Here is a 27,868-nt window from a genome sequence, read left to right on the forward strand (position 1 = left end):
AGTTTTTTCTTAATTCATAGTTTTTGTTTTTTTAGTTTTGTTCATTTTTCCTTTCTTCTTAGAGTCAAAGTCTGTTAGTTTCACTTTAGTCCTTCCTGCTAGGGTTACTTAAATTTAGAAATTTAATTAAAATCATAATGATAGGAAATCACAAAGTTGTCCCTATTAGATTCTTTGTAAAGAAGAAATTGAAACATGCTATAATGGATAGAGTATTTGGGAGAAGTGGGGAGGAAGTATCACTTAATCTGGGACCTGAAGAATGCGGAAATGGGTAGGTGTGGAGGGAGAAGTCTAGTTATGTGTGATCCAATGAATATAGGAAAGCTGCTAACTACTTCCATTGAGCCTTCCCCCAAAGGAACTGATTGAAGCCAATTTTGTTTATTTCCACTTTGTACTGTGATCTTATTTATTGCCAAAATATCTGTTTGCAATCTCCACACCTAGTTCCCTGGGATTAAACAAGTTTGGAATTTTTATTGCATTCCAAGGTATACTGGGCAGGATGATTGTAGATTTATGACTGGAAATCACCTTAGAAACCATGCAGGGGACAACATGAAGGTAGGAGGTGCAGTGTATAGAGCACTAGCCCTGGAGTCAGGAGGATCTGAGTTCAAATGTGAACTCTTTCACTTAATAATTGCCTAACTGTGTGATCTTGGGCAAGTCACTTAACCCCTTTGCCTTAAATTAAAAAAAAAAACCCAGAAACCATGTAGGGTGGCCTTCATTTTACAGTTTACTGAGTCCTAGTTATATTAAATTCCTTTTTTTTATATACAGAGGTAATTGATATCAGTAGCAGAATTTACACAGTGATGACTATGACTACAAATTCAGTACTTTCCCTGTCATAACATCAGAAATAAATAAAGTCTTCTAAGAAATATTATACTATCTAGTCTATGTATTCTTTGAACAATAATAACAATGCATTTTTATGGAGTTTTTATAGATGATTGAGAGAAGTAAAATAAATTACATATTATCTATAAATGTTATATAGCTAGTAAACATTGAATAGATTTGAATTCAAGTCCTCCTATGAACGTTCCACCACTTAACTTCCTTATAGGATTTCATGAGCATGGTTTAGGATTCAAAACAGGTAACTGCATGTAATAAATAGAGCTAAGAAGACTGATCCACACTGGTTGTGTGACTCTGGGCAAGGCACTTAATTACTAAGTAGTTTTTATTGTTTAATCAGTTTGTTAAGTTCCAACTCTTTGTGACCTCATTTGGAGTTTTCTTAGCAAAGATATTAGAGAAGTTTACCATTCCTTCTGCAGTTCATTTTACAGATGAGGAAACTGAAGCAAACAAGGTGAGTGTCTGAGGTTGGAGTTGAACTTAGGTCCTCCTGAGTTTAGTAATCTACTGCACAACCTAGTTACCTTAATGGCTAGGTGGTCCAGGCTATTCTCAAAAGTCAAAAACTGGAAAAAAAAGGGAACTGTTTTGAATGAGTAGACCTTGTTTCTCATCAGGAGCTACTTACTGTATCATGACATTATATAGGTTTGGTTAAAAAAAATACTATTCCTGATAGTGATACAAAAGAAAGCCACTTGGTACAGTTTTTCTTCAGAGAAACCTCATGATCTGGGTCATATTAATTCACTGATTTCATCTATAAAATAAGATTTGATGTGATGCTCTCCAAGGTCCCTTCTAGCTCTAAATTCTAGAATTCTATTGTTAGGCCAATCCGTTTTGAAACTATAGATGTCATTGAAGAAATCCTGTCATCTTCCAAGGGTTGTGCATTTGTTCATGGAGTATTCAGATCATTGCACCATAATTCCTTTCCTGTTGGGCCATTCTCTCTGACAGTGGGGGACATACCTAATGCTCTATTGGATACTGTTAATCACAATCTCATTAAACTAAGTCACCACTTTCCCTTTGAATTTTCATGACCACATGGCCATTATTTTATTATTTTTTCATTTTAATTAGTGAGGAAAATTTGCTATAATGAGTATGTATACAGTTTGTTCCTGTATTATCTATAATGTATATGGAAATACTTATTGGTATTTAAGCTTAGGTTTTTTAAAATTAAATACATTTTTAAAAAATAATTCATTGGGTGAGTAATTTCATGGATCTATAATCATCCTGGAATATGTTCTAAATTCATTCTTAGACTAGCAGCTGCCCATGTATACATCAATGATGTTCAAACCACATCAATCAAAGCCTTAATTTGTATGGGAATCGAAGTAGGATTTCAATGTCTCCAACTTATGTGTTTTCAGAACTTTTTCTTTCTTTTTTTATTATTATTTTTAAATTATTTTTGATTTTTATACAAGTGATTTTTTATACATTACTAAAATATTCTTGTTTTAGAGTAAACATAATACCCCCTCCCCCAAAAATATAGACCCTCATGAGAAATAAAGGAAAAGGAAAAAAATGTGCTTCAGTATGTATTCCAACACTACCAGCTCTGTCTTGGGTGGATCACATTCTTTATGATAAATCCATCACAAAAGCTACTTCCAAATTTTTCCACCCTTGCTGTTGCTGATCTCAACTCCCTCTATCCATACCTCTCCACTACCATATACTATGTTTTCTCTCTCTTTTCACTCTGTCCCTCTTCCAAAATGTACTGTAAGGTAGCTGATTGAGGAAGTGGACTGATCACTGGTCCTGGGGCCAAGAGGCCCAAATCCACATTCCACCCCTGAGCCCAGCAACCAGTGACCCTGTGGTCCCAGACAGGCCACCCAATCCCAGCCCCTTACAAGAAGTAAAAAGAAAATCTGTTATAGCTGACTACTCTCACCCACGATCCACCCTCTCCTCCATCACCCACATCCCCCTGCTTCCCCCTTTCCAAACCCTTCTCTCCTTTTTACTCTAGCTGTCTATACCCCATTGAGTATATATGCTGTTTCCTCTCCTAGCCACCTTTGATGAGAGCAAAAGTTCCCTCATTTTCCCTTGCCTTCCCCCCTTCCATATCATTGCAATAGCTCATTGCAATATATTTTATATATATATATGTATATACATATATATATATATATATATATTATATGAAATATCTTAACCTATTCCACCTCTCCTCTCTCTTACTCCCAGTATATTTCCCTTTTAGCCATTGACTCCATTTTGACAATATATTATATCTTCAGATTTAGTTCTTTCCTGTGCTTCATCTATATAAGCTCCTTCTACCTGCTCTATTAAATGAGAGGTTTCATATGAGTATTATCAGTATCATGTTTCTATGCAGGAATACATGCAGTTTATCATCATTAAGTCCCTCATATTTTACCCTTCTCCTCCGTTCTGTATGCTTCACCTGAGTCCTGTATTTGAAGGTCAAACTTTCTGTTCAACTCTGATCATTTCAACAGGAACGTTTGAAATTCCCCTGATTCATTGAAAGTCCATCTTTTCCCTTGGAAAAGGATGTTCAGTTTTGCTGGGTAGTTCAGTTTCAGTTGCATTCCAAGATCTTTTTCCTCCCAGAATATTATATTCCAAGCCCTATGAGCCCTTAATGTATTTGCTGCTAAGTCCTGTGTGATCCTGACTGCAGCTCTATGATATTTGACTTGTGGCCTTCTGGCTGCTTGTAATATTTTCTCTATGACTTGGGAGTTCTGGAACTTGGCTATAATATTCCTGGGGGTTGTTTTTTGGGTGGATCTCTTTCCAGAGGAGATTGATGGATTCTCTCAATTTCTATTTTGCTTCTAGGATATCTGGGTAATTTTCCTGTAGGAATTCTTTAACAATGAGGTCAAGGCTCTTCTTGATTATGACTTTCAGGTGTCCCAATAATTTTTAAATTATCTTTCCTGAATTTGTTTTCCAAATCAGTTGTTTTTTCAATGAGATATTTCACATTTTCTTCTAATTTTTCCTTCTTTTGGTATTGTGGTACTGTGTCTTGATTTCTCGTAAAGTCATTGGCTTCCTTTAGCTCCATTCTACATCTGAGGGATTTGTTTTCCTCAGAGAACTTTCTTATCTCCTTTTCCATCTAGCTAGTTCTGCTTTTTAAAGCCTTCTTCTCAATAACTTTTTGAACTGTTTTATCCATTTGACCTAAGCTGGTTTTTAACATGTTACTTTCTTCAGCATTTTTTGGATCTCCTTGACTAAGCTGCTGACTTCTTTTTCATGTTTTTCCAGCATCTCTCTCATTACTTTTCTCAACTTTTCATCTATCTCCCTTATTTGATTTTCAAAATCCTTTTTGAGCTCTGTCATAGCCTGAGCCCAACTTCTGTTTTTCTTGGAGTCTTTAGATGCAGGAGTTTGTACTTCTTCATCTTCAGATTACGTATTTTCATCTTTCTTGGGATCATAGACAATGTATTTCTCAATGGTGTTCCTCTTTTTTCTCTGTTTACTCATTTCCCCAGCCTGTGCCTGGTTTTGGGGTGCTTTCTGAGCTTTTGAGTATTATTGGTGCACTCCCTCCCCCAAGGATCTCAGTTTGTGAAGCTGTGACTGCCCTCCTGGTCTCACAAGAGCACCCCTCTGCCATGGGGCTGAGGTGGGGGGAGGGGGGCCCTGTTCTATGGGGGGCCTAGACTGAGATCAGCATCTGAATGTGGTCAGAGCCCCAGAGTCCTGTTCCAGGGACAGAGGACAAACCTTGTAAGTCTCCACTACCTTTGGTGGGCTGAGCACTCAGGGCTCAGTTTCCTGGAGGCTCCTGCTTGCTGGGTCCATGACTTTTTCTTTTTCCCTTTCCCTTTTCTGGACTGCCACAAGGGCCTGAGCTTCGTGAGTTATCTCTGGCAGAGGTCCCCTGCTGATCCTCCAAGTTGTGCCCGGTGCTTCCTGGGTGACCCCACTGCTGTGAGCCCCAGCTCCCAGGTGCCCTGGGGCTGCCTGCAGGAGACTGAAGTTTCTTCACTCTGGCAGGCTGCCACTCTAACCCTATTTTCCAGGTTACCTTGGTCTGGAGAATCGCCTCACTGGATCTTTATGTAGGTTCTGTCTTTCAACAATTTAGTTAGAGTCATTATTTTATGATTTTAAAAATATTATGGAGAGAACACCTAGGAGAGGCTCTTCTCCTGTCACCATCTTGGCTTCACCCCTCAGAACTTCTTTAAGACAATAGAAGCCTCCTTTTCAGCATTTATCAATCTTTAACTACTTAATTACTATCACCTAACAATCAGATCTCAGCTTCTAGAGGTGAGGGGAAGGGGCATATTAGTTATAAAGTAGTGTAACAGTAGCTGGGAAAAAACCCACAGGTATATTTATAGCCATATAACTGAGAAATGAAAATATCAAGCTAGATCATTTGGTTACCAAAAAAGACATTTGACTTGATAGAACAAAATGCCATATTCAGTAAATATCTCATTCATCAAACTGTGTGGGGCACATGTTAAGATCATAGAAGAATCCTCAAGGGATAGAGTACTGGTCCTGGGATCAGGAAAATTCATCTTCCTTAGTTCAAATCTAGTCATAGGCACTTACTAGCTATGTACCTGGCCAAGTCACCTACTCCTGTTTGTCTCAGTTTCCTCACCCATAAAATAAGCTGAAGAAGAGAAGGATGAACCACTCCAGTATCGTTGACAAGAAAACCTTGAAAGGGGGTCATGAAGAATCAGACATGATTGGTTGACAACAAAAAGAAGCATCTCCAAGGCACTTGGAATGATCATGACAGTTTTTCTGCTGGTTCTGGGGACAAATTGATGAAATAAATAGAAATTTTGATCATCTTATAGTGATATATGCTAGAGGAAAGGAAAAGAAACATGGATAATACTGAATATCAAAGAATCCAAAAAATCTTTGACTTCGAAATGTGTTCCACTCTATCAGACATGCATTTGGTATCCACCTATCAGTGATCCTCTCTTGAAATGACCTTGCAAATGTATTCAGGGCTCACATGTGTTTAGAGCAGCAAGAAATAGTGTTTGGGTTGATGGAGTAATCTGGAGAAACAGTAGTAGAGTCTCAGGAAAAATAGAGAGTTAACCAGTTATGATTTTAGGTCAGTGTTCCAATTGTGGACCAAAATTGATGGCTCTAGTTCTCCTTTACTTTAATTTCCAGGAGAAGAAGATTTTTCAGATCCCTTGGATGCATGCTGCACGACATGGGTGGGATGTTGAGAAAGATGCTCCTCTCTTTAGGAACTGGGCAATTCACACAGGTATGAAAACACCCTTTATTTTCTGGGGTGTGTGACCAGGGTGATGCTATGTTTTGTTCTACATTATCATTATGAATTACAAAAGAGCTTGCAAATAACTGTGAATAATACATTGATGTAATGGACACCTCAAAGTTACATGAGGCTTGTGCTTCATCACCCAGAACAAATGTTACATTTAGCCCTTATAAAGTTCCCTTATAAAGAAACTTCACATAATCTCCAATGTTGAAGTGGTCTGATCATAGTCAGTAGTTGTCTGTTAAAAATGTTAAAAATCCTGACCAATGATGTTGAGTTTAACTTGGATTCCCCCCTCCCCCCCAAATATCAGAAATTTCTTCTTCTGTCTTCTAATTGGTTACCAGTCCAGGGCAGTCTTAGGTAGGCAGTTAGGGATAAGTGGATAGAATGGTGGGCTTTAAGTCAGGAAGACTTGAGTTCAAATCCCACACCCCCTGTCCCCAACACTTTATTGTGACCCTGGGCAAGACATTCACTTTCTTATCCTTAGTTTCCTCATATGTAAAACATAGCTACAAATAGTACCTACCTCACAGGGTTGTTGTGAGGATCCAACAAAATAACCAATATTATATGCTTTGTGAACCTTCAAACTTAAAAAAACTTAAAATAATTGGGTAGCTATTCTTAATGATTTAATTTTTGTTTGTGTTTCTTTCCCCTTTGCTACTGCATTAGGAAAGCATCAACCAGGAGTGGATAAACCGGATCCAAAAACATGGAAGGCAAATTTTCGTTGTGCTATGAATTCCTTGCCTGATATTGAAGAAGTAAAAGATAAAAGTATAAAAAAAGGAAACAATGCCTTCAGGGTCTATAGGATGCTGCCCTTATCTGAAAGACCTTCTAAGAAAGGTAGAGAATGCTTCTTAAGGGCTCACAGGGGTCCCCTTAAATACCTACCCTCAATCTTGAGATATATATATATATATATATATATATATATATATATATATATATATATATATATATATATATACCATAGCTTTCTTCCATAGTTATTCCAAATACAGAATCCCTTCTGCTCAATTTGCAGATGTAATATCTCTCCATATGGATGAAAGAGTCTGGTCTGCTCAGAACTGCCAAACTTGTTCAGCATAAGGGAAATGTTTGTACTTGCATCCTTCCTGGATTATAATAAAATTACCTTTTGTCACTACAGGAAAGAAAACAAAGACAGATAAAGAAGACAGAGTTAAGCACATTAAGGTAATTTTTGGTTATTAAAAATATAAGACCAATGTGACAGTCATTTTAATGAGACAGTTTCTTGAACACAAGTAACTGGAATGTCTAATGCATTTCCATTTATGTTTTTTTCATGAATCAGGAAAAATGATTTCTCATTCTGGTAGAAGACCATGTATAAATCACTATTTCTCTGAGCCTCAGTTTTCTTCATCTTGAAAATGGGCATAATAATTCTTGTGCTACCACTATCACAAGACTGTTGTGAAGGAAAGGATTTTGTAAACCTCATAAAAATGTTGTGTTTTTTTTTAAGACCTGAATATACACAAATATCCTTTGCTTACTTAAAATTGACAACAGAATTTTGGACTGATTAATAAACAATTTTGAGTCATGGATTCAATGTAAAAAATAATGTCACCTCCCTCTCCCCTCTTTTGAGTTTTGAGTTCCTTTGCCTCTCTCCTATCCTTCCTACTGTCATTACAAGAATGTTTGGTAACATTACATTCTGACTAAAATTCTGCTTCTTTCTGATAATGACTACTAATGTGTCTGGACTCACAGATAGTATTCTGTAGAGCTAGATTCCATTGTGGCTTACTTACATTTGGAGTCAAGAATAAATGTCTTGAACAAATCCAGTCTTGAACATTTGTTAACTGTGTGGCCCTGGACTAGTCACTTATTCTCTCTCAGCCTCAGTTTCTTCTTCCGTAAAATATGGATAATAATAGTGCAAGGTGGATAATAGATATAATGTACTTTTCAAACCTTAAAGTGCTAGGTAACTGCTCACCAGTGTTATGCAGCAAAGTTTAACTCATGAGGTAGTTCTTGAAAAGAGCTGGCATTTTGGTTGGTGAATCAAATTTAACACATATGACATGGTAATAATAATGCAGCATGACCCATGGGTCAGTACAATACAACACAGATTGTGGGTGATAAAAGAAACTTAAATGGGAACTAAAGGTGGTAAATATAATCTTATAGCTATCATTGAGATTTGCTGGGATGATGCTTATAGCATGGTAAAGGAGATATCTTATTCAAAAGAAACATTGGCTAGAAACGAGGGCAGTAGCCTGGTAGATCATTGGAGTAAAGATGAAAAAACTGGAACAGAGATAGTAATGTCGTGAGGGTTTTGTGCCATACTACCAGTCAGGATGAATCAGTGGTCAGGGATGTTGTGAAGGGTTGACTATATTGGGAGAAACTAGATTTGAAAACTTCCTAGTTATCTTCCAATTCTTAGGGGGGTTTTTTGTCTGAATAAAATAGGAAGTCATTAAATGTTTTTGAACAGAGGGTTATTTGAGGTCAATTAGTCTGATAGTAGAATGTAATACAGATTGGAGGGGGCAGATTGGGTTCAGGGAAGCCAGCTGAAATGCTCTTAATTGTTTGATCTGCAAACTTTTATTAATCATCGTTATGTAACAAACACTGGGATGATAAAAAGAATGAATGTATTAATCCTTTCTCTCAAGGAGAAAGGAGAAACTAGAAGTATGTAAAAACCTGCAAGTTTATGAAAAATAAATACAGAGTTGTTGAATGCAAATGGATGAAGAGCAAGAGCAGTTGAGAAAGACTTTTGGCAGAAGATGATACTTGAGATTAGTCAATTCTGGAAGGCAGGGATGAGGAAGGAGTACATTCCAAGTATGGCATAGCCAGGACAAAGACTTCAAGATAGTTGATGAAATGTGTGTAAGGAGCAGAGCTAATACACCCGTTTTCCTGAATCATCATTTTACTGATGGCTGAAAAAATGCCAACTTTGGTTTTAGCTATGTTGAACTGGAAGTGGCATCTGATGAGAAAGAACCAGAAAGAATTCAGAGGTGATGAGTAGCTTATTGCTTTCACAATGTGTGGGGGATCAGTTGAAGGGAGAGAATTTGAAACTGAAAAAATTTTCAAATGAATGTTAAAAAAAGAGAGTGAGTTTGGAAGTAAGTAGATAAGAGAATTTGGAGTCATTTATGCATAAATGAGCATCGGAGCCATGAGCACAAGTTAGATTTTCAAATCTGATATGCTCTCACAACTCTTATTTCATTTCATGACAAATAGGTTGAATGATATTAAAATCTCTCATTTTATTTATGTAAATCATGGCTGAAGCTCAAAACCTAAGTGGCTTGCCTAAGGTCATAAAGCTAGTAAGTGGCAGAACAGAAATTCAGATCTTGATCAGTGACTTGTTCTCTTTTGACTTAATTTAATTTACCAAACATTTCTTTGGTATTTGCTACCTGCAAAGCACTATGTTAGGCAAGGGGGATACAGAGACAAAAATGAATCCCTCCCTGAGGACCATAAAATCCATGAGATAATGCAGCTACATCAACCTAAAGTCATTTGGGTAGAGAATGTGCATGACTATGATCATTCTCTTCCTTTTATATCATATTGTCTTTCTAGACTTATGACTCTCTTTTCCTTTCTCTTTCCTTCTTTTCTCTTTCATTTTCTTCCCCCTTCCCCATTGCTTTAACTGACAGTGTATGTCAGTATAATATACTGTGAAATACTTTATAAATCTTTATATCTCCTTTTTAGTCAAATTGTCCTTATTTCTGTCCTCATATACAATATTCCTTCCTTTATCTCCATGACTTTGCACAGGCTATATATCCTCATATATTTCTTTCCTCATCTCTGCAGTCTCTTCTTTTCTTCAAGACTCCACTCAGGTATCACCTTCTGTATAAAGGCTTTCCTGATCTCCCTAACTGCTCCTGATTTGCCTCGCTAACTACTACCTTGTATTAAATAAATTTGTATTTATTCTCTCTATATTTATTCTGCATACACATACACATATATGTATTTATAAGAGTGTGTGTGTGTCTGTGTGTATTTCTTGTCTCTCCCATTGGAATGTAGATACCTCAAGAGTAAAGATTTTCCTTTGATATTTCCTCTACCTTTCCTTCCTTATTGCTTCTACTCCTTTCCCTTCCCTATTTCTCCCTCTTTATTTCTCCCTTCACCTCTCCTTTATCTCATTTCTCACCCTGCGCCTCTCTTATTCCCTTCTTATATAATTTCACATTTTAGTTATATGAAATTAGTAAAATGGTAAAGTCAAAATGATTCAGCATACAAAAACTCAAATATCTAACTTATGAAAAATATGTTGGCCATCTTGAGGCAATACTTCTCTGTCCCACATTGTGATAGATTAAACTATTCACCCTTAAATTCATGGTCAGACTCTACTTAATTATTTTCAGGTTATTTTCATCTTTACTTTGGAAAAAAAAAGATATTTGAATGTCGGCAGCAAACCACTAATTTCACTGGGCCATATCCACCTCAGGGCACCAAAAGGCATCATAGACAATTTCCATCATAGGCAGTTTCAAAACATAAATACTACTGGCAGTTATTTTGACAAATGACTTGTTCCTTTCAGAATTTGTTCCATGGTATTTTATCTAATGTGTTGCACAATTGCCATAGTGGGAAGGGAGCCCTCCAAATTTATCTGGGAGCACAGTTTTCTTAGCTACCCCTTCTGAAAATTAAACAGTTCAGATGGTCTTTCCCCAAACTGGTATGTTTAATTAAATCATGTATTAATAATTTTAAATAAGAAAACTGGCATTTTCTCATCATTCATAAAAGATATCCTCCATTTAGATTCTGTTATGACACAAGTGGTGACTGAATTTTCAGAGTCAGGTCTTTGGCAGTGTCTCCATTAGCTGAAAAAACTGCAAAGGCAGATCAGCCTGTGTGTTTCTTATCAGAGGACTAACATAGCTAAGTTTCCAAAAGGCTCATCACCAGCAAATTGACCTCCAAGTTATGAATTATTTTGTCCAGGCACTTATAACAACTGTCTGTGGGAGTACAGAGGGGTTAATAATAATAAGTAGTATCCAACGGAATGAAATTATGGACTCTTAGAAGTATTGATCACATTTTTAGGTATGATGCGTAAGGAGCAGCTCTAGTTTAATAAATTAAAGTACGTATAAGGCATTTTTATAAGGTCTGGTGGCACTGGGAATTTGGGGCTTGTTTCCCTCCTTCCAAGTCTACTTTGAAGAATGATCTGATCTATGACTTTTAGAGTATTATATTTTCCAGATACTTAAGAGTGAAATGCCAAACTTCTCAAAGCATCAAAGATGGCCTCAGAGAAGAACAAATCCTGTCTCAGAGAAATACTCGTACAATTAGTCTAGTTTCTGGTGTTTGGGTCACAGATGAAGTCAGGGACATTTCTTAGAAGAAGTTTATAGTGTCTCTTAGAAAGATGGCATGTCATCAACAATGTGGAGAGGTAGAAGGAATACTGGACTTGAGAGTCTGACCTGAATTTGACTTTTGATTCTACTTCTATCAATCTTGGACAAGCCAATTTCCAAGTTAGTATAAACATTTATTAAGCACCTACTATGTTCCAAGCACTGTAGTAAGCAGTAAATTTCTTCTCTATCTCTAAATGGGGATATTACTTCTATTTTACCTCATGAGTTTTTTGTGAGAAATGAAGCCTTGTCAAACTTTAAAAGTGTTGTATGATTGTAACAATATAATTAGGGGCTGAGTTGGAAAATAAGAGTTCATATTTGTTTAGTTGGATGATCATAGGCAAATACCTGAGCTTTTCTGAGTGTGTGTGCTCTCCATCTGTAAATCAGTAGTAATAATAATAATAATCCTTGTATAACCCACCTCTTGGAGCTATTGGGTGGGGGGGAGAAGTTTTCTACAAGCTTTATTAAATAACAAGGGGCTAACTAAATGTGGGTGGTTATTCTGTTTTAGAAGAACGGTTGCCCTGGTTTCTAAGGGGCATTTCTCAGTCTTTCCGACATATATTTCTGCTTAGACTGATAGTTCTTAATGGTAGAAATTAATTTTTGCCCTCTAAGTTAAGTGGGTCATAGGCTCTAATATAATTTCCCAGTTCAAACATAAATGAGGAAAAGTGAGAAAGCTAACTATGCCTTCACTCATCTGTCCAAACTGATTTATGGGAGCAAGGAGCAGCATTGATTGGGCTAACAATAAAGAATTCTGGCAAATAGTAGAATTCGAGCTAAGAAAATGGGGTGGGGGAGAATTCAAGGATATATTCTCAACTCCTTTTTTTCCTTTTTTCTTCTTTCTAGCAAGAACCAGTTGAGTCGTCTTTTGGGCTTAGTAATGGAATAAGTGAGCTTTCTCCTGAATATGCAGTCCTGACTTCAACTATAAAAAATGAAGTGGATAGCACGATAAATATCATAGGTAAAATGGTTTTGACATTGCATTTTTACATACATAATAGACAAGCCTAGAGAAATATGCATCCAGTCCCAGAGTAGAGGGATATGACTTAGTGAAATGAGAGGTTTGAAATAACATAATCTTCTCTTTCCCCATTTCCTTCCACCCATCCTTATATGGCATAATTTTTGAGTACTCTTTCCATCCTAGGTAGAGTCCTATGTAGCCTAATTTTATGTCCTTCCTAAAAATGTGGTGCCTATAACTGAACAAAGCACATATATGTAGACTGAAGAAGGTGACTTAATATCAATCATGTACAATTACATAATTCTTCAAGTTTTAAGTACCTTGTAAGTAAGTATAGGGTCAGGAATTATTATTTCTTTTTTAAAATTGAAAATCTCTAGGCTCAGAAAATTTTGGTACGCAAACCTATTTCGTTTATACTTTTCATGTCACCATAGGAAATATTATCCATTATCCTTTGTTTACATATCACTTGAGAATAAGATAAAAAGAATTTTTTTGTTTTGTCCCACATCACCTATTTATCATGCTCTAAGTGAAGAGTCAAGTATATTGCTCATTTTATGGAAGAAAAAATTAAGACACAGAGCGGTTGTATTTTGTGGGTCATAGAAGACTTCCAAAGTAGAAGTCAAATTTTCTTATTTCAAATTCCAAATTTCCTAATTTATTAAATACCAAGATGGTGTTCAGTAAATTGATGGTACCAAGGAAGTTGGTTCTTATGACTGCTTCTCTTAAGGGCCCCCACAGAAAATATCCTGGATTATCCCTTTGGGATAATTTAGGATTACAAGATACATAAATTTAGACCTGGGGGAAACTTCAGCAGCTATTTAATCTAAGGCAGTGGATTAAGCACTCAGTTCAGAGCCAGGAACACCTGGGTTCAAATTTTACCTTACTGGTTATGTGACTGTGGGTAAGTCATTTTACCTGTTTGCCTCAGTTTCCCCAATTTCAAAAATGGATATAATAAAGTTACCTATCTTGAATGGTTGTTGTGTCCATCAAATGAGATTGTGGTTCTTAGAGTGCTAGCTTTTGGAATCAGAAGAATTGGGTTCAAATCCCATTGTCTTATTTACTAGATAAATAAACCTTGGCAACTCCTTTAACTGCTTTGGGCCTCAGTTTTCTCATATGTAAAATAATGAGGCTGGACTAGATGAAGTCTGAAGTACTTTCTAAACCCTATAAAAACTTCCTAATAAGCAAATCTCTATAGAAAGGGAACTAAACTTCCTTCAGCAGTTTTGAACTCCTCACTGGACTCAGTGACCTCTGAGTTCCCTTTCAGCCCTTAAGTATTGTGAGTCCTGTCTTCACAGATGATTAGCAAGATTCAGATTTTTCTCCTTGTACCATTCATAGGAGAAAAGATAAGGACAAAACCATCTGTAATCACATGTAAGCAGTCAGCCATGCACTCCTGTGGATGCCTTTTTCACCTCCCTCATTCTCCAACCCAGGATCAAATATACTTTCTTACTCAAATGACCCATGATCTTCAATATCCAAGGAAACTAAGGAGAATTACCTTTGAGTATTAAAAAGAAGTTTTAAATTTTTTGTGAAGTGTTACAGTTACAAAGAAAACTTGTACACATAGAAAAAAATGTGTTTTTTTTTTTAAAAAAAACAACAGGTCCTTTTCTAAGTTAATCTTTGGATGACTCATTTTTTGAGGAAGGGGAAGTAGGTGGGCAAACTGTTCTGAAACTATCTAGTTGGCATCTTGCCCAATATAGCAGTACTTTTGTTGAGCCACTCTCAAATTCTTCCTGGTCTGGTGTAAAAATTCTGCAGGTGTGAAGGTGAAAAGTTAAAAACATTCTATGTAACTTGGATTAGGCTATGCTGTATGGCCCCATTGTGCTACAGAGATAACAGGCAACCCCACCCACTTCCCAGTTAGAGGAAAATTTGAAATGCAACAAGGGAGATTGTTCATTACTTTCCCCTGCCTGTCCCCCACCTGACAATGATCACCCCCTCAGATTTCTTTTTTTACTTTTTTTAGTTTTTTTTTTTAAGGCAATGGGATTAAGTAGTTTGCCCAAGGCCACACAGCTAGGTAATTATTAAGTGTCTGAGGCCGGATTTGAACTCAGGTACTCCTGACTCCAGAGCTAGTGTTCTGTCCACTATGCCATCTAGCCGCCCCCTCCTCAGATTTCTTAATAACATTTTGTCCAAACATCTCACTGTTCACTGTAAAGATAGTTATTTGTGCAGGCTTTCTCTCCTATGATGTTGCAAGTCCTTAAATACACTGTGTGTGTGTGTGTGTGTGTGTGTGTGTGTAACAATTCATATTTGTTAAAAATATTCCAATGAATCTATGATCTCATTGACTAGAAGTTTCCTCAAATGTTGGAGAGCTCACAGGCAAATACTTTTGATGATCATACATTCCTCTGTTCTGTGCTCCCCTGAAGTTTTTTTTTAATCAAAGAAAATCAAACAGGGTTATTTCTATTGTTATATCTTCCAAAGAATAATGAATCATCTAAATGGTTTGATGTATGGATATTATGAGGGGGAGAGTATACAGGAGAATTTAGTAGGTTGTCAACTTATTCTGTTTAAAGGTGTTTTGTGCTTATCTTTTACAGATGGTATAAGGATAAAGTGAACCTCACTAGCTATTGTATTCCATTATATTAAGCCTGTAAGGTAGCATTTTGTTCTGCTTAATTATAATGCTTTTTCATAACCAACAGACAGTAAACACATTGGGATTCACATATTCTCCACATCTCTCAGATAACTGTGAAATAGTAAAGATGTCATTGCTTATGAAAACCTGCCTATTCCCTAATCATCTTCAAGATTATCCTTGATTAGATTATAGATGACTCATAAAGTACACGAGCATTCATGTGGGTATGTGTGTGTGTATATTGTGTTTATGCATTTATGTATACACAGATGTGTAGCTATATGCATATGTACATATTTTCATGTATATACACATATGCATGTATATAAAACTTTAATATATTTAAGAAATATATATATATATATATATATATATGTATATGTATATGTATATGAAGAAAACCAAAGGTTTTCTATAAAGCTTTAGGTCTAAAGAGAGTTTTTCCTTACAGAATTCCATGAAGCCAGTATGTGAAAGTACTATTAACTTTATTTCAAAAGAAAGCAAATGAAGCTGCAGAAATCTTAAATGTTGGAGCTAGGATTCAAAAATCTTAAGTCTCCTGACTCATTTTTGTATCCCCCAGTGACTTAACATAGGGCCATGTGCATAATGGGAAATTAATGTTTGTTGAATTTAATGGTTGAAATAGAAGAAATAGTCATTGGCCATATGTGAAGCTGATAGAACCCTGGGATTTACTTTGGATTCATGAATTTTTTTTAGGCTGGCTAAAATTACTTTACACAGTATTCCTTTTCTGCCATTAAAAAGCATTCCAATTTGAATTTTGTAACTCAGAATCATTTTTGTTAGCTTGTGATTATTAGGATTTCCTCTGGGTCCTTTCTTATACTGACTGCTTGATCTTGGGCAAGTTACTTAAGCCTCTATGATACACAGATCAGATACTGATCCATTTAAGTAGGTGGAATTTATTTCCCTGAGAAACTGGAAATTCACTCACCAATGAAATCTTACTTTTACTTTTCTCCCCCCCTCCCCCGCATATGGAAAATTCAATTTCTTAAGGGAAAGGGGGAACAATTGTGTATTCCTTTTCACCCTGGGCCTTCCAGAGATGGAGGAACAAACAACTTAATCAGAAAACAATTTAGAGCTCAGTCACCATTCTAACTCTAGAATGTCTTTAATCAAAGGCATAATAAATATGGAAAGATTTTGAGGGGGGGGCCAGAACCATTCCTAAACAGAATTGGGTAGTAGGTAAAACTTTTGTCTCTGACCCATCTCCCCAATCAATATCCTTTTCTTTCCCACAAGGGTTCTCAATTCCCCAGTGTAATCTCTCATCTTGACCACTAAAAGCATCACACTGCTATGACTTGTGAGAACTGAGTTTGTATAGAACTATTGTTTCTCCATTCCTTTAAAGAGAGAGAAATAAATGGAGACTTGGCCCACCACCTGAGAAAGTCTGCCTACTGCAGACCACCACCTGTTCATTCTGCCACCAGAAAGATAATTGCCCCCACTGCTCAGCCCAAGGGCAGAGCAGAGAAATGGAGCATCCCCCCTTTTTTTACATCTAAAATTTGTACTTTAAAATTCTCCTAATTAAAATTTTCTACAATTTCATTTTTGTCTGTTTACAACTAATATTTTTGACTTTCATCAGAAAACATGGCCTTATAGATAAGCATACATTTTCATCTATAAGTTGCTGTGTCATCCTTCATAAACTAAGAGACTCAGTGAATGGAATTTAGCTGTTATTATAAGAAATTTTTTTTGTTCAAAAAACTGATAAATTAGACTTTCTTTAAATAATAACAGTTCACATTTAGAGAATGCTTGAAGGTTTCCAGAGTTTCTTCCTCACAATAACCATCTGAGGTAGAATGTTGCCAATATTATTATCCCCATTTCAGAGTTGAAGAAATTGAGTCACAAAGTGTTTAAGTAACATGCCCAGAGTCTCATAGTTAGAAAGTCTCTTTGCCAGAAGCCAAAGGCTAGTCTTCTAATCCTAAAACACATGTTTATATAAGAAATTGAACTTCAAACAGCAACATGAAAAATGCCCTTTGGCTGAGCTCCCAGATCTAAACTTTCACTGTGGTAGCTTTACTTATTATCAAAGCTTCAAACCCTACTCACAAAGACACCATGCCCCCTTTCCCAGTCCCGAGCCCTCACCTTTAATGCTGGGCTGGTTTATATGAGAACAAGTGAGACTGCTTCCTGCTTCCCATCTCCCCCATTCACTGAAGAAACACTTGGGTTAAGGATAAATCTTTTACTGAACAAAGGTCAGAAAACAAAACAGGATAAACCAAACAAATCTAGGAACTTTGTTACAAGTCACACATGTTTAAAATCAATTCTTTAAGGATCTGCGAACTTACTGGTTTTATTACTCCTACTTCTGGACAAGGGTCATAAGAGGGTGCATAGTAAGGATATATTGACTGATGGTCTATCATGTATGGTAGCAGGTGTCGTAGATCTTTATGAAATGGTGGTAAGTTCTACTTTCTCAAGTGGGGTATCATGTCCGATCTACTACTGATGATAAAAAGGAGTTACTCTTTTAGAAATTTAGTCAGTCATAGTTGTACATGTATAATCTATACCACATTACTCACTGTCAGGGGGAGATGGGAGGGAGAAAAATATGGAACTCAAAACCTTATGGAGAAATGCATGTTGAAAACTTTATTTGCACGTAGTTGGAAAAATAAATTAATTTTTAAAAAAAGAACTTTAGTTAGTGAAGTTTGGAGACAGTTCGGTAGAGTAGACAGCCCTAGACTTGGAATCACAGAATGTTAAGAACTGGCTCAGAGGCAAATCTGTTCAAGCCATCTCATCATGGGATATGTATCTCTAACACTTAATAACTTTGTGTCTATGGATTGTTTCCTTACTGTCTCTGTGCTTTGTTCTCTTCATTTGAAAGTTTTTAGTTGTGAGAAAGTACTTTATAACCAAAGTAGTCAATTAATCTTCTGGAGGGGGATTCTCACAAGGCAGGAACTCATTTGGTGATCCGAGTAAGTGCTACAAGGACACTCTCAAGGTTTCTCTGCAGATCTTTGGACTTGATTACATGACATAGGAGACAACCCTGACCCAGGTCTGCCTCTGATGGCATGCCCACATCAGAGAAACTCTGTGCTCGATGAACAAAGTAGAATTGCATTAACTCAAAAAATGTGAAGTACACAAATCTGGAGACATCTGATTCCAGATGTCCATATGGAATATTTCTGCCTAACCTGTGGCAGAGCATTCCATATCGGTCTGATTAGCCATAGTCTGACACAATACTCCAACATAGTGATGTCATTTTAGTTTTCTTTGAAAACAAAGGATAGCAACTAGTCAGTCAGTAAACCTTTATTAATTGTCAGGCACTTTGTTTTAAGATCTAAGGGTAGAAACAAAGGTAAAAGATAATGCCTGCCCTCAAGGAACTCACAGGCTAATGGGGAGACAACTTGCAAACTGTATTCAAGCATACCATAAATGGGGATAATCAATAGTGGGAAGGTACTAGCATTAAGGGGGAATCAAGCAAAACTTCTCATAGGGAGTCAAATTTTAGCTGGGGTTTGAAGGAAGCCAGCAAAGCCTGGAGGCAGAGGCAAGGAAGGAGAGAATCCTAGGTGCCATATAAATGTGAATCGTTATGATTTTTTTCTCAGTGACTTTTCATTTTTTTCCTCCCAGGTTGTAAAAAATCATGAATTTGTTTTCTTTGAAATTCATTCTCTATTTTTTTTTCTAATCCTTGTTTAAAATGACCCAAGAAGCAGTTTTATTAGTCACAGGGCAGAGAACAAGCTTTCAGAGAAATTCAGGGTTTATTTTAGTGTTTAAAACTAGCAGTTTTATAGTCACAGGGCAGAGAACAAGCTTTCAGAGAAATTCAAGGTTTATTTTAGTTTTTTAAAACTTTTATTAACTCCCTAAGTACCCTTTAACAAAATAAACCAGTAACATAGGACCTTGTCTGTAGTAGTAGGTTTTTGCAGTTTCCCTATTTATATGGTTAGGTATTTATGTGGCAGCATTGGAAAGAAGGAAAGAAAGAAGGGAGGGAGAGAGGGAAGGAAAGAAGGAAAAAAGGGAGGGAAAGGAAAAAAGAAAAGAGCAGAAGGGAAAGGAAGAAAGGAAAGGAAGAGAAGGAAGGATTGTATGTGTCTATTATGTGTCCGACACCATGCTTAGCACTTTATAAATATTATCTCATTTGAGTCTTCACAACAACCTTCCAAAGTAGATGCTATTATTATCCTTATTTTACAATTGAGGAAACTGAGGCAAACAGGTCACACAGCTAGTTTGTGTCTGAGGTAGATTTGAACTGCAGCTTTTCTGATTCCAGCCCCAGTGTTCTATCCACTTCCCTATGTAGCTTTCTCCATTTCTATGTGTTGTTTTCACATCCATGTTATTTTAGAGTATGTGAGAGCCACATTTAGTTCCCTCACCTCCTACACTAGCCAGCCTAGTGCTGTGCATTATAAATACTTTGTGATAGTAATGATGAAGGAATTAGTGCACCTACTAAAAAATCTGAAAATTCAGCCAAGAGCAGCTTAAGTACTGGGAAAATCTGACTCACCCTTTCTGGTTTGTTGACATGTAGTTGGGAAGTATTCCAAAAGCTGCTTCAGCAAAGAAAAGGGAGACATGTCCATCAAGGGGGTGTGTGGGGTGTGTATGAAGCAGCACAGAGTCTTTGAGTAACTTGACCTCAAAGAGATTAAATGAAAGTTGTTATTAGGTAGCCAGACTATAAGCTAAAAATCACAAACACATTTTTTTCCACCCTGGCCCCTGGTGTTCTGGGCCTTGTCAGTATTTCATACTTCTTGAGCTTGTCTTCTAGTCTAGCTCCCTTGTAATGCAGATGAGGAAACCATATTAAAATAATTGCCTACTATGTTTATAGGCAGACTGAGAAGAAAGTCCAGCAGCCAGCATTGTCATTTAAGCTCTGAAAACACTTAATAAAAAGTAAAATGTTAGACCTCTATGGCTTAGGCAAAATCTCCAACTATCGTACTTATCTGTGATCCAATATAATTCCAACTCTGAAATGAAAATATTGAGATCATTCTTGGGCACTTCATTCATTCAACAACATCTATAAAATCATAGGCATCTAAAACTTGATTAAGATGGAGAGGAAGAGAAAAATTCTATGCTATTAGACTGTGAGCTCCTTAAGAGGAGGGATTATTCTTTGTCTTTCTTTGTATCCCTCAGTGATTAGTAAGTACTTATTAAATGCTTATTGACTTACTGACTCATACAGGAAAAACAATTTAATATCACAAGCATTAACCATCTGAAAGCAGAAGGTAAGTGATGTCACAAAGTAGTGTACTGATTCAATGCTGAGAAGATATAGACAATAAGGATGCAGGCAGGTGGCAGAGTGGATCTGAAGTCAGGAAGACCTGAATTCAAATTTGACCTAAGACACTTCCTAGCTGTGTGACTCTGAGCAAGTCATTTAACCTCTGTTTGCTATTTAATCCACTGGAGAATGAAATGGCAAGCCACTCCAGAATCTTTGCCAAAACCCCATGGACAGTATGTCAATGGGATCAGAAAGAGATGGACACATCCGAAGACTGAATAACAACAAAAGACAGTGAGCATTTAGGAAGTCAGAGGAGGGAGAGATCACTATGGGCTAGATTGATCAGCAAAGGGATTTTAAGTGAGCCTCAGTGTGGTGGATAGGATTTGAATAGGAGGAGAGGAAGAAGGAAGATATTCCAGGTACAGTGTGTCAGACTATGGCTAATCAGATTAATATGAACTTGGAATGCTCTGCCACAGGTTAGGCACAAATATTCCATATGAACATTTGGAATAAGATATCTCTTAAATTTGTGTACTTCACATTTTTTGAGTTAATGCATCTATTTGTTGACATATTTAGATTGTAAGCTCCCATAGGGCCCAGAGGTATCTTTTGTCTCTTTTTGCTTCTCCAGCACTTACAAAGTGCATGGCCATAGTAGTAATTTAATAAATGTTATTGAATGTAAGATTGGTTAGGCATTATTTCATGTAAGAAATACTAGGATAGGAGTGGCTAGGTGGCGTAGTAGATAAAGCACCTGCCTTGGAGTCAGGAGTACCTGGGTTCAAATCTGGCCTCGGACACTTAATAATTACCTAGCTGTGTGGCCTTGGGCAAGCCACTTAACCCCACTGCCTTGCAAAAAAAAAAAAAAACCTTAAAAAAATACTAGGACTAATTGGGAATCTGAAAAATTGTACTTTAGTTTCAACTCCACTATTAATTAACTCTGAAATTGTGTTCAGGTTTCTTCTATCTTTCATTTCTGAAGTTCTGAGTTAATAGCTGTCCCACAAACCTCATAGGTCTCAAAAGTTACAAATTCTGTATCTACAAATCAAATATAAGATATAGTATCCTTGTCTATACTTCTACTCATCATCATTCTTTTATAATTCATTTTCTATGTACAGATGAGTATTTTTTTCATCTCATCAAATGCATTTCAAATTCATTTCAGCAATGTTTACTTACTGCCTGCTGTATATGGAAATAGGAGGTCCAGGTAGCATTTCACTGCCTACCTGGCTAAAAGACCTCCTCAGGCCCCACTGCTGTGTGGATTCAGTCCCTTTCCTCCATCCCTTTTCAGCATTTTCTCTATGTTGTCTCTGCCTGTTAGATGGTAAATTTCTTGAGGGAGGTACTGTCTTGCTTTTCTTTGTATCCTTTTATATTTTAAGTATAAAAATATTTATTGACTGATTGACTAGACACGGCAGGGGGTGGGGAAAATACAAAATTTAGATAACAAACAATCCCAGCCCTTATTATTAAGGGGTGTACTAATAGAGAGATTTTTGTGATGGAGACAGGGAGAAGGGTCATAAAGCACAATATCAGTGATCCTTAAAATGGTGGCATAAACATAGAGAGGTGGCAAAGAGATCTTGGGGGACTGAGGCCTAGAGAGCTTATGTAACTTCCCAACATGATGGTTTAGTAGAAGGAGGTCATTTGGGAGTCAGTGGTTTAGATGTTGCCTCTGATACTTAATACATTTATTATTACAAGCAAGTCACTTCAATTTTCTCTAGCTATAAAATGAAGGGGTTGGACGCGGCAGCCCCGAGATCTCTATAGACTTATCTGAAAAATGGAAGAGCCCAGTTTCTCCATGTTTTTCTCATCACTGCTCTGCAGAGACAGCCCTTGTTCTGACTCTTGGCAATTGCTTTGAAACCTTCACCTGAAAACTCTGGGTACCTTTTCTAGATTCATGGTAGTTTGCAGGTCATAGGAGATTATTTCTGTATTCCTGTGTGTACCCTGGATAGGTTTTCTAGATTGAGTGTTTTCACTAAAGTTCAAGAGATTTAAACAAAGAAATCTATATGGATCAGTAAATGATATATCTTTTCTTTGAAGTTGTAGGACAGTCACACCTTGACAGCAACATCGAGGACCAAGTGATTGTCACTAACCCCCCTGATATATGCCAAGTTGTAGAGGTGACAACAGAAAGTGATGAACAGCCTGTCAGTATGAGTGAACTCTATCCACTGCAGATTTCCCCCATCTCTTCCTATGCAGGTAAGTCTCTCTTGGAATAGAATGATGGAAGGAAATTTCTTTTTATGCTGAACAAAGAATGCCATCACTTGATTCTCCAAGAATCACTAGCATCTCCAAGGAGAAAATTTCTCTTTGGTCCACATAATAAGTTACCTGATTCCTGGCAGTCATTTTGCTTAACTTGCTCAAATCTACTATCATTTAGATTGTTTTTCCTCTTAAATAACATGAGAACTACATTGCTTCTGATAGAAATTTCAGTCACATCATATATGACTTGTGTGTAATATATGACTTGTATGACTTGTGAATAATAGGGATTTTCTGAGACCAGCTAGGTAGAGCATCTGTTTTTGCTATTTTGCATTCAGTTAAAAAACCCCAATGAACATTTATTAAGAGCCTACTCTGTGATAGCAGGCATGGTTCTAAGAATACACAGACAAAAATAAAAATAATTCCTGTGCTCAAGGAGGTTACATTCTCTTAGAAAAATGTCCAGTGTACACATGGATAAATAATCGCAAACACATCCACAAAGTAATTGGGAGAGATAATAAGGAAATATCTCATATAAATACCTGAGCTCTCTTAAGAGGCAAGGGGGAGGAGGGAGTGCATAACATCATAAATTTAACAGGGCATTTCCAGATTAATTTTCAGCTCTACCTTTCCCTCTGTCATCTCTTAAATACTGCTTTGTATTAATAGGAGATTAAGTCTTTTTCTGATTCTCTCAGGGAATTGTCACATAATTGTAGGAATTGACCTGTAGAATTATATAGGAGGAAAATTTGATACAATTGTTTTTTTCCATCATCATGGAAAAGAGCTATGACTATGTTATTCCAAAGGCATTCCCTTCCCTGCCTCACCCCTTACCTGTTTTTCACATGATTCAGTGTGCCATTGCCATTCGATAACATACCCTCAAAGTCCATGTTGTTCTCAGGCATAAAAAAACCCTCCATGATTTCCAAATCCCAAAGAATCAATCCATGTTCCACTCGTTTAAGATTTGGTTAAAAGGCCCTTTTCAGGTTCCTTTGCTCTGTTGGCTAATGAAATTAGCCTGATCTTTTGGGCATTTTAAAAATCTGGACCTGTGCTTGAATTGATATTAGGAACTTCTGATGAAAAACCTCCTTTTCCCAATTCAATAATCACCTATTCTACAATTCAAACTCTGAGTTTCTTGGGAAACTGGCAACCTAAGTAAAATGGGCGCATGATCTTCCAACCAGTATGTATAAAAAGTGGGTCTAGAACTCTTGGGTTCCCCTGATTCTGAGGCCAACTTTCTGTTCTCCATGTCATGCTTCCTGTCTATGGGAAGAATGACAAATGTGAATACTGTACCTTGAACACAGTAGATCACCTTTTTCCCTGATACTATCCTCTGGATTTTCATGACACTAATCTCTCCTAGGTTTCCTGTTTGGCTGCTTCTGGGTTTTTTTGCTTTTTTTGTTTTTTGTTTTTGCTAGCCATAGAGGTTCCTAAAGACTGTCCTGGACCCTCTTCTCTTTATCTTCTGTATTTTTCATTTGATGAAAACATGGTTTCAATGACCATCTCAATGCTTCTGGAAGTCCCTTCCCTCTTGGATGCCTTGAAACTCAAACTGGGTCAAACGATTGCAGATCTAGAGCTGGAAGGCATCTCAGAGGCTTCTTTATGACCTTCATTTTGGGATGTCAAACTAGTTTAGTGTTCACACAGCCTTTGCTCAGAATTCACATTTGTCACTCTTTGCAAAGCCACTGGATTTTAGTAATTGAGAGATTTTTAGTAACTTGGAGAGAGCAGGTTCAGTTAAATGATGAAGTCAGAAACCAGACTGCAGAGATTTGAGAAGAGAGTAAGAGAAAGGGGGGAAGTGTTTGGACCTATCATCGACAGATTTGTAAAGGAAGCCACAAAAGGAAGGAGAGATTTGGGACAATAGCTGGTAGAGATGGTTGGATCAAAATAAGGAGGTTGGGGGTGGGTGGGGTGGGTTAAGGGTGGTAGAGATATGAGAATATTTGTAGGCAATAGGGAAGCATTCAGTAGTTAGGGAGCAATTAAAAATTAGTGAGAAAATAGAGATGATAAAGGGAAAAGGGGCAAGGCCTGCCAGAGAAGATGGGATGGAATGGAATGGAATCATTTGTGCATGTGCAAGGGGTTTTCTTTGGCAAAGTGAATGTGAATCAGTGGTTAAAGGAGGATAAAATGGCAGAAGGCATCTGAATGACATGAAGAGACGGGGAAGCTTTTCAGCTAATGGTCTAGTTTTTTTTTCAGTGAAATCTGAGACAAAGTTTATTCACTGAGAATGTGGTGGTCAGGGAGCTGGGATCTGTTTGAAGAGGGATAAAAAACTTGGAAAAAGCCTCTGTGGTGATTGGGATTGTGAATTGATTAGAAAGGTGTAAAAATATTGCCTTGACATAGGAAGACTCTAGTTCCAATTATATAACATAAACCTGCAATTGAGGGAATGACAACAGACAAGGTTTAAGATGAAATACACTTTGTTACATGTAGCACAGTGGAAGGGTTTGATAGCTTAAGGATGAAGTTGGAATGAGAGAGATAGGAATAAGAGAAGAGTCAGTAGGGGTTGGAGAATGGGGTTTGAATGATGGCAACTCAAGGTTTCAGAATGACAGGGTGGGAGTTTTGCCAATCATTGAGTTCAAGTAAGTTAATTAAGATTTGTCCTCTGGTGGAATTATCGTAGGACATTGGGTGTGTGATTAATGTGCTTCCCTAGCTCCTTTTTTCTATTTTTAACCTCAGTGCTTGGCCCATAGTAAGCATCTAATAAATGATTTTCAATTCATACAAGAATAATTGCTTATTCTTAAGTTTGACAATCGGGTTAAGTTCCTATTATGATTGAGAAACTATGTTAGGCACTGAAGGGACACACAGAATTTAGGAAAGATAAATGATCCAAGATCTCGTGAAACTTACTGTCTCATTTGAAGACAAGAAAAATGCATAGATGATCATATTACCCCCATAATGTAGGATTAGTTCATTGGAAACAAAGTTATAAGGATTTCAGCTGGCCAGGCCGATGGCAATCAGAGACAGTTCATGATAGGGACCAAGGTCAGCAAAGGTAGAAGACTGAGAAAGTGGAAGATGTGTTTGGTTATGAATTAAGTTCAATAAATATTTATTTTAAACTCTGCATAAAAATGATTTACTGCCTAATCTTTCATTTTATCAGTCATTTGATGGTGTAGTAAAGCAAGCACCATAAAAGAGAATCCATCAGCTTTATTTGCTGGGTGATAGAATTGAACTCCTACAAAATGAGAGGCAGCTATGATACAAAGGAGAAATCTCTCAAATGAAAGGGAAATATTTGCTGACCTGTAAGACAATTTTATATAAACCATTTCAAAGTTCTTTTCTTTGGGTGTGGCTACAAGGTCTTTTTTTCTTTTGGGGGGGGTAAAAGGACACAAACTGGTACCTATTAATCAGACGTCATATAGAAAGTGATCCAGGCAGCAATAAGATAGCTAGGAGAGCTTATCAATGCTGTGAATAAAAGTTTATATCTCTATTACATATACATTTATGTTCATTTTGGGGGCTAAACCCATGCTTTTATTGGCAGAGGGAGCTTCCATTAAGAAAATTCCTAGGGGGCGGCTAGGTGGCGCAGTGGATAGAGCACTGGAGTCAGGAATACCTGAGTTTAAATCTGGCCTCAGACACTAATTACCTAGCTGTGTGGCCTTGGGCAAGCCATTTAACTCCATTGCCTTGCAAAAAATCTAAAAAACAAAAGAAAATTCCTACTGCCAATGCAAAATAACATTTGTTCTGCAACTTTTTAAACTTAGTTTTAGGAGAGCCCTGAGAAGTTAGATAGGTGCCTGTGGACTAAAATCCAGGACTCCTCACATCCCAAGGTATATTGTCTGTCCACTGTACCACAAATGCACATCAACCAAAAGTTTATTAATGAAAAATTCTCCACATTCCATCCTCCAGGGTGTTAATGCCGCTGAGAATATATCATAGTTTATTTTCTCAAGGCTAGAAGTCACTTAGAACAAAGAAATGTTTTAAAATAAGGCTAATGTCAACTGAAGAATATGGCTTAAAAAGGAAAAATTCATCATAAAATTTTAGTTTTTTTAGAGCTTGGTTGTAAAATGGGATAGTCCTTTTTCTCTTTGTAGTTATCTGTTTTGATAATACGTATAAATCTTTGCACATATATTATCATTGTAGAATATTATAGTTAGGAGGGACCTTCCAGGTCATTTAGCCTGACACTCTTCATTTTATAGATGACAACCTGGAAAGATTAAATGGTTTGCCTAAGGTGATACAAGTGGTATAATTCTATAAAACTTTCTTAAATTGTACCCTTAAAGTGTTCCATATTTCTGCCATTGCAGTAATGATTGGAGCCAAGTGGCTGCAAGTGAAATAAACTCATTTTGAAGGACAATTCAGTTCAGTTCAGCCAACATTTATTAAGTACAGCATTGAGATTGGTGCCATTAGTGATATAATGATTACATGTCACAATCCTGTCTTTTTGACAAGATATCAATGCAAAAAACTTAAGATAGTCAAGAGAACAGTGTGAGCTTTTAGGGGGGAAGGTTATCAATCTGAGAAATCAGAATGCTAAAAGTGATGTTTGAGTTGGGCTTTATAGACAGGGCAGGAATACAAAGGGAGAGAGAACATTATAGGTATAAACATCATGAACAGAGAAACAGGCAGAAAAGTGCAGGTTGTATATCAAATATAGTGATATAGTGATTAATCCAATGAATCTTGGATATGAACTGTGTGAAGGAGAGTTTGGAAATGTTGACTGGTAGGCAGTAGGGAACCACTGATAACTTTTGAGAAGAGAAGTAATATGCTCTGAACTACTTGTAAGAACCACTTTTTACAAGTAGAAGGTAGCTAGGTGGCACAGTAGAAA

The 27,868-nt window shown here is 37.0% G+C and overlaps 1 protein-coding gene across 14 annotated transcripts in view; it reads left to right on the forward strand.

Annotated features, from left to right (window-relative positions):
• IRF2 (interferon regulatory factor 2) overlaps positions 1-27,868 on the forward strand; it is a 174,314-nt gene that overhangs the window by 131,678 nt on the left and 14,768 nt on the right. For 13 of the 14 annotated variants that reach the window (XM_074228894.1, XM_074228888.1, XM_074228889.1 and 10 more), the window contains 5 exons: positions 6,073-6,172; positions 6,875-7,051; positions 7,362-7,408; positions 12,535-12,652; positions 22,765-22,929. In XM_074228894.1, coding sequence (XP_074084995.1) covers positions 6,073-6,172; positions 6,875-7,051; positions 7,362-7,408; positions 12,535-12,652; positions 22,765-22,929 — 607 coding nt within the window. The remainder of the gene's footprint in view (positions 1-6,072; positions 6,173-6,874; positions 7,052-7,361; positions 7,409-12,534; positions 12,653-22,764; positions 22,930-27,868) is intronic. The other variant, XM_074228881.1, reaches the window with a different exon arrangement.

This window comes from Macrotis lagotis, chromosome 3 (assembly GCF_037893015.1).
Source record: "Macrotis lagotis isolate mMagLag1 chromosome 3, bilby.v1.9.chrom.fasta, whole genome shotgun sequence".
Classification (NCBI taxonomy): Eukaryota; Metazoa; Chordata; class Mammalia; order Peramelemorphia; family Peramelidae; genus Macrotis; species Macrotis lagotis.